The sequence below is a fragment of the Camelina sativa genome, chromosome 11 (genome assembly GCF_000633955.1).
Source record: "Camelina sativa cultivar DH55 chromosome 11, Cs, whole genome shotgun sequence".
Classification (NCBI taxonomy): domain Eukaryota; kingdom Viridiplantae; phylum Streptophyta; class Magnoliopsida; order Brassicales; family Brassicaceae; genus Camelina; species Camelina sativa.
This window is the reverse complement of record NC_025695.1, coordinates 34,629,126-34,636,811: the sequence shown is the minus strand read 5'-3', so window position 1 is coordinate 34,636,811 and position 7,686 is coordinate 34,629,126. Positions and strand designations below refer to the sequence as shown.

At 37.6% G+C, this 7,686-nt stretch overlaps 1 protein-coding gene across 3 annotated transcripts; it reads right to left on the bottom strand.

Moving 5' to 3' along the window:
• Positions 224-3,739, bottom strand: LOC104725141 (squamosa promoter-binding-like protein 2). 3 transcript variants are annotated; one of them, XM_010443747.2, is made up of 6 exons: positions 3,552-3,739; positions 2,818-2,899; positions 1,305-1,994; positions 1,122-1,225; positions 772-993; positions 224-685 (listed from the first exon to the last, which is right to left on the bottom strand). In XM_010443747.2, exons 3-6 carry the CDS (start codon positions 1,973-1,975, stop codon positions 396-398), a joined length of 1,287 nt encoding a protein of 428 aa, XP_010442049.1. In that variant the 5' UTR covers positions 1,976-1,994; positions 2,818-2,899; positions 3,552-3,739; the 3' UTR covers positions 224-395. The 3 variants fall into 3 exon arrangements, with proteins under 3 accessions (XP_010442049.1, XP_010442047.1, XP_010442048.1); XM_010443745.2 differs by lacking the exon at positions 2,818-2,899 and having other exon boundaries at positions 3,552-3,734; XM_010443746.2 differs by lacking the exons at positions 2,818-2,899; positions 3,552-3,739 and adding an exon at positions 2,658-2,768.

The window sequence follows — 7,686 nt, the reverse complement described above, 5'->3', positions numbered from 1 at the left end:
AAAATCTTTTAACACTTGTCAACTCTGGAACTACGAAACTAAAAACGCTAATCAAACCTCAAATATAATACTTGTAGTTGTAAGAGGACTACGAACAATAATACATCTAATTCTAGGCATATGATCTCAGCAAGTAAAATTTTGCTATAATCCTTGTATCCTATATAACTAACATGTTATATCATGCGTTTAATCAATTTAGTAGTAGTTGCTACATCATCAAGATTAAAACAATTGTCAAAGCTCTCTAACCCATGCAAAATACTTGAACAAAACAGAAGAAGAGAGGATTTGGTGTCTTACAAGTTTCACAGCTCCAATCTTAACTTAACACTGGCTTTGCCTAATCCTTAACATAAAATATCTTATTAGGATTTGAAGGCATTCATACATATTTAGTTATAGAACTGGTTCAAGCTGAAGTAGTTCTCATTAAAGTGGCCTATCCCATTTCTATGCTGAGTGGTTGGGCCATCAACTGCCGGTGGATCCGGCTGCCAATAGCTGGACACTGAATTGAGTTGAGTCACAGACCGGTGAGCCACGGATTGGAGGTTGCTTGTAGGATGGTGATCAAGGGAAAAACGTCTCGGTTGGTCCCATGATGTTGTTGAATTTGACAGAAGAGAGAGAGCACCATCAAGATCTTGAGAAGCACCCATGTGTGAAGAGATTGTGACCTTTTCTGAAGACCAACATAACACAAAAGAATCATCAAGATTACAAATACAAGATGAACCATGTATTCGAAACTCTCAAGAGATCACAAACCTTTACTGAGTAACTCAGCTCTTGCGGTTTTGGTTTTGTGGTCCAACAATCCAAATCCACAGTGCTGGGTGAATGGCTTATTGGAAGTTTCGGTCTTTGTAGGTTGCTGCATTAACCCTCTTGATGGTACGGGCTTCGAACTTGGCCATAGAAAATTTTCCTCACTTCTTGGATGGATAAGTGCAAATCTGTTCCATACAAAATCCACTTGTGCTTTCCCATCTGCATACACATAATGACAAAACCATCTCCAACTCGCCAAAAAGAAAATAACTAATGCTATATAACTAAACTATAGCCAATTTCAGAGTTCATACAAGGAGAAGCTAATAAGTGGTTGTTGTATATACCATATGTCCTCCCAGGATTTGGCTTGCGACGTCTTGCATTGTGATCTGAAAGACGCCGGCGACAGCTACGTTTCTTCTCATCAAACTCAGAGAGACAGTGGAACCTTTATACACCAAAAAAATCATAAACGCTTTGCTACTGATTAAACCACTTCTTCTCTAGAGATATACTATAGCTTTTACCTGCTACATTGTTGGCAGAACCGACGCTCAACGCCACTCACGACAACTTTAGGGAACTTGGAATGGTTTTCACAAATCCGGTGTTTACGGTGATAGTCTTTAGCTGATGAGAGATCAATATTACAACCTTCAACTTGACAGTGAGGGGTTTGTAACCTCTGAGAAATGGGTTTTGCTTTCTTCACCGGAGAAACAGAAGATGACGCGAGGCTCACTGGAAGTCCTAAACCTTTCGCATTTTCCACTTCCCAAAAGTCTTCAAAGTATGTTCGCTTACCAAGCTTTAAACCGAGAACCGGATCACCAGAGCCAAAGGATAGTTCAAGACTTGGAGAAGTATTGATTCCCTTGGCAAACTCTTCACTGCTGCCTAATTCTCCTGGAAGACTTTCACCAGCTTCTGATGTAAAATTGTATGTTCTCACTTCAGCTGATGAAGAGCTAATGGAAGCTGACTTTGAGCTTTTGGAGAAAGCATGAGCTATGTCAGAACCTGAACTACCTCCATAAGCTACCGCAGCAAAGCTTGAAGAGTACAGAGAGGTGCAATCAAACCCATCAAGTTCCCACTCCATTGGTTTAATCTTTCTAGGAGTTTCAGCTGATGAAGCACCAAAAGATATTAAATTTTCCCATTCCCATTGCAACGGTGGCTTTGCATTACACTCCATCAGACACTGACCACCAAATCTGAAAGAATCCAAAAAGTTTATAAGAAACTAACCAGAAAATGCAGGAAAAATATAACAGAGAACCAAAATGAATTCTTTTTAGAGCCTACTTATATATGAAAGAGAATATGACAATTCTAGAACAGAATACTTGAGTCTATTTCTTCACTCTGCTAGAAACTAAAAGGTGATATAACTCAAGTCCAACTTAAACCAAAACAATTGAAGAAAAAATGAAACCAACAGAACATATTTCTTAAGTAAAGAGCTAAAACTGTGATAAGTCTTGCAGAGCAAATCATTTTGGCATGAATAGATAAGTAAGGTTACAGATTGAGATGTCTCAGTGAAAGTCTCATGGGTTCTCTATCACAAAACCTTCTGGTTGTTCATGCCAAATATCTATACTCTTTCATCCTTTTCTTGAGAAATAAATGAGAGATTTGCTTTCTGATTAATAACCATATGATTTTAAGGAGAATCACCACACACAAAAAAAAGAAAAGAAAAATCTCTAACAAGCTCCTAAGTCTTCCACTATTTTATACTATAGAACCATACTTAGTCTAAAAGCAAATCAAAACAAACTTCAAACGTAGGAGAACTTCCTCATTTATCTTCTCTGTTTATTTACAGAGATAAAAGGACACAGAATCAACATATCAGACACCATAAAACATACCTCAAAAGACTTATGGAATCCCAAGAAGAAGCAGAGAAATGTTCTGTTATTTTCTTTTTTAAGTTTAGAGTACCACCAACACAATTATCATCCACATTTATAACAACAGCAAACAAGACAAGATAGCATCATTTTATCATCACAACCTTATTTTGCTCACCAATAATTCACATTCATTGGATTGTGGGGGCAAAAACCCTTCAAGATGTAGGACCCCTCTTTCACCATTTCATTATCAAAAGCTGTTTACAGATGCGGAATTTAACTACTCACTGTCAAAATCATCCCTTTAATATATATTACATTCCGTAACATTTTTGGTATACTATATACTTCAAACTTACCAAAAGGTATCTACTTTTTCACCAACACATCTAACCAAATCAGTAATTTACAAAAACCTAAGAGATCATGAACCAAACCCAGTAAAGTTTATTTTCTTTTTTTGGCTATATAACCTTATTTACACAATTTATTTGGGGAATGAGATCCATAGGACTAATGGGAAAGAGCAACATTTGTTTTTAAACCTTGTAGAGAATAAAAAGTTGGATTTTTTGCAAAACAAAAAAAAAAGGGATATTAGGGTTTTAGATTTCATCAATAGATATCACTTTTTTACTTTCCATGAATGATTGTGATGCTATTTTGTAGGTAGTGAAAATAAAAATGGAAATGGAGATAGGGAGAAAAATAATAAAGTAGCAAAATCTCAGCCGCAAATGATACAATGGATGTCTCACCATTTATGGTAATATTATCATTTCTTTCACAGCCTTTTTTTTTTCATCTTCTCAAGCTAAGTAAATACCAAAAATATCTACTTTAGGGTCTATAAGATTTGCAAGAAACCAAAAGCATAATTCAAATTATACAAAAATAAAAGATGGGTACCTGACAATTAGAGAAGGATCTCGTCGTCAATAGAGTAAAGCTTCCATTTGTTGCCTTAACATGAGAGAGAGAGAAGAACTAGAGAGATAGAGAAAATGAAAAGAGAAGAGAGAGAGAAGAGAGAGAAGAGACAGAGAGGGAGCATGTGGTGTGAGCAAAGCTAAGTACCAAGTTGGAAGATGTGGAGGGGTCAAACTACTTTCATCAGCTTCAACTTTTTATTTTTTGGACGATTCATTTCACTATCGAGGAAAAAAGCAAAATATTTATTATTTATAAGAAAACTTTATAGTATAACACAATAACCAAAGAAATAGAAAAATAAGCAAAATGTCATATGGGAGGGTTAAAAAATTGACGTGTGATTTTCACAGATCAAAGAGCGTCAAAATCAAGACAGCCCATGCTTATTGTTGTTATATTAATATTGTTTTTTTTTTCTGATTCAATTGACACTCTTTAGTTCAGGAGTTAAAGTTTTTTTAATTGATTTACATCATAAGTTGTTATTTTTAAACTATTTTATCACAGAAAATAAAAGTTGGTTGGAGTTATCATTGTGCTGGAGGACAACCGTTCAGCAGGTATGGCTCAATTATATTATAAGAAAATTAGATCCAATGGGAAATATAAACTTTGTTTATTAAGAGTGTGGTCATATGTTTTATTTGGTCCATGATCTTCTATATATTATATAATATACACAACTATGACATTCTTTTACATATATTTTTTCTTCCAATACATAATTTTTTTCTCTTAATTTCTTAAAATATTATTTCCCTTTAATTTCTTAAAATTTTGATTCATTTTTGAGAATCTACTGTTATAAACGATATTTGCTTGTCAATTTCCATTTTGGGAAGCAAATAAAAATGTTGAAAGATAAAAATTATCTTTTACATAAAGAAAAACGTTGACTAAGAATGTCTTGATACATGGCAAAAAACCATACATGGGCATATTTGTTGTCATCATAGAACATCTTTGAATTTTACAAAAGTGCATTGATTCTCTTGAAGTTTAACGTTTTTAGAAACACGTATCATTAACCAGTCAACTCGCGTCGATAATATTGAAAAAATAAAGTGTACAATCTAATTTCGTAGCATATCAAAAACGAATCTCGAACAATCTAATTTTGACAACCAAATTTGATGTGGCGTAAACAGACCGATCAATGCATAGTTCATATCAAGTATTTCTATAAAAATCAATAGACGCTACAGGATTACAAACCTTTGTGCATAGTTCATATCAAATATGAAAAAAAAATATATATATATATATATATAATATACATTCAGTAATATGAGAACTAAAACTAGAACTTTATTAGGTGTTATTTTTGTTAAATATATAAAGAAATAAATTAGGTGTTCTTTATTTTATTTTTATTTTATTTTTTTTGAATGAACGTGAAAATATATTCAAACCAAAAAAAAACGTTCTTTTTTTACATGAAATGCATCCTTATACCAAACACAGCTGAAAGATTAAAATGAGATACATAAAACGTTAAATGCGTGTTGACAACCAAAGCTGGAGGCCATCTCCAAAATTAGATGTCCGTTTCTGTAGGGTGAGGAGTTTATTACGAATCAAATGGTCGAGATACCGGATTAGATGCTCAGGCGTGATGGACATATCACCGTGCCGCCGCCGATTCCTCGCCATCCAAATTGTGTGAACCACAACCTGGAAGAGAAGACGCAGGAGGAAGCTGGTAGTGCTTTTAAGTGTGGGACCAGAGAGCAAAGTCAGAATATGAGTAAAACAACCGGTATAATGTCGAGACAGAAGCAGACGGGAAAGAGCCTGCCAGATCAGAGCAATGTAAGGGCAGCCAAAAAACAGGTGCGATAGTGTTTCCAAAGGAACCGTGCAGAACACACAACCAGGGTTCACTCCCCTGTTCCAAGCTAACAGTTGATCTCCCGTGGTAAGTCGACTCCGATCAGCAAGCCAGAGTATAAAAGCATGTTTTGGGATCGAGTTAGAAAACCAGACCCCCTTATACCAACTGACTCGTTAGCCTGCAACTCGAAGCTGCTGCCAAGTCTTGGAAGTAGAGAAACTAGGCAAGAACATGGTATCCGAACGTCGCCAAAGAGCCTTGTCCTCAACTGCACTATCTCGTCGGACACGCAAATGAGTGATCTCTGTTTCCAGCCGATTCAGCAGAACCGAACGATGGTGGTGTGTTGTATGCGTTTGCAAAACCATAAAAACAGATCCATTAGCCGGAATACCCATATCAATAAACCCACGCTCCCCAAGAAGGTCATGTAACCGCCCAAGCGAGGACCAGTGATCATACCAAAAGGATACCGAAATACCATTCGCAACCTCCATTATGTGAAATTCCCGAGCCTGCAATCTATATTTGAGGAGCTTTTTCCACATCTAGGATCCCTTGGTGGTGGAGTCTTTAACCGACCAAAAGGATGCCGAACGCAGTAACTCACGTTTGATCCAGTTAACCCATAGAGAATTAGTTGCCGAAGTGATACGCCATATTAGTTTAAAACAACTTACTTTGTTCACCGCCAGTAGCGACTTCAAGCCAAGTCCTCTTTTCTGTTTAGGCATACACACATCAGCCCAAGCAAGCTTGTTCTTATTTGCATTAAGCTCTGGTCCAGACCAGAGAAAAGCTGCACAAATACGTACAATCTCCTTGACACACACACTGGGGAGACGAAACGCAGAGACCCAAAAATTAGTGAGACTGCAATAACAGAGCTGAGAAGCTGCAACCTCCCTGCAAAAGAAAGAGCATGATGCTTCCATGAGGCAAAGCGTGATCGGATCTTCTCAATAAGCGGAAGGCAGTCATGTAGCGTCATTCGCTTAGTGAGCAGCGGCAACCCCAAATAGCGAACAGGTAAGGAACCTGACGCAAAAGGGAACTGACCTGAAATCACTTCACGGTCACGACCAGAAACCCCTGCTAAGAACAAAGTTGATTTCTCCAAGCTGATACTTAAACCTGAGTATGCAGCAAAGTCCTTAAATACCTACAAAACCCCTTCCAAAGAAGAAACCTTGCCATCTGTGAAAACCATTATGTCATCCGCAAAACAGAGATGGGTGAGACTCATACCACGACAACGAGGGTGATAGCCAAACTGTCGAACCGTAGCTGGTCGGTCAAGCATGGAGGATAAAACATTCATACAGATCACAAAAAGATATGGAGAGAGAGAGCAGCCTTGACGCATACCTCGCTCGCTTTGAAAAACCCTGCTAACTCCCCATTGATCTGAACCGAGAAGGAGGCAGTAGACACACACAAATTGATCCAATGAATAAATGTGGGAGGGAGATTAAGCGTTGTGAGCACATTCAGTAAGAAATACCACTACACCGAATCAAATGCTTTAGAAATATCAATTTTCATAGCACTTCTTGAAGACACATCCTCCTTATGATAGTCTTTCACAAGCTCAGTGGCGAGAAGCAGATTCTCCATCAGAAGCCGGCCTTCGACAAAAGCTGACTGATTTGGTGCAATGAAATCTGGCAAGATGGTTTTGAGACGAGTTGCTAAAAGCTTCGAGATGATCTTATACAATACATTACAATAGGATATCGGACGATAGTCCTTCATTTCACAAGCAGAAGGCGTTTTTGGGATAAGAGCCAGGATCGTTGCATTGACACCCTTCAGAAGAAAGCCAAACTCAAAGAAAGATTGGACAGCCATAGTTAGATCAGAGCCTAGAACACGCCAATCACCCTTGAAAAATTCCACCGTATAGCCATCAGGACCTGACGATTTATTCAAAGGCATTGAAAAGAGCACCTTCTTGACCTCTGCAGCCGAGACATCCCTATTGAGGAAATCTTGTTGGTGCAGAGAACACCGAAAAGACAATAAAGACTACAAATCAGCAACAGAGATGCCCGTGAACTCAGGAGGCGTAGAGGTGAGTAAATGCGAGAAGAAACACACACCTTCAGCCTTAGTATCAAAAAGATTCATAAGACAACAACCACTAGGATCAGTGATCTCATGGATATAGTTGAGAGTGTGACGCTCCTTGATTGCAGAATAAAATGCTCTGTTATTCTGATCCCCAACATTTAACCAATGCAACTTGGATCTCTGCTTCAAATAACTCTCCTCCAA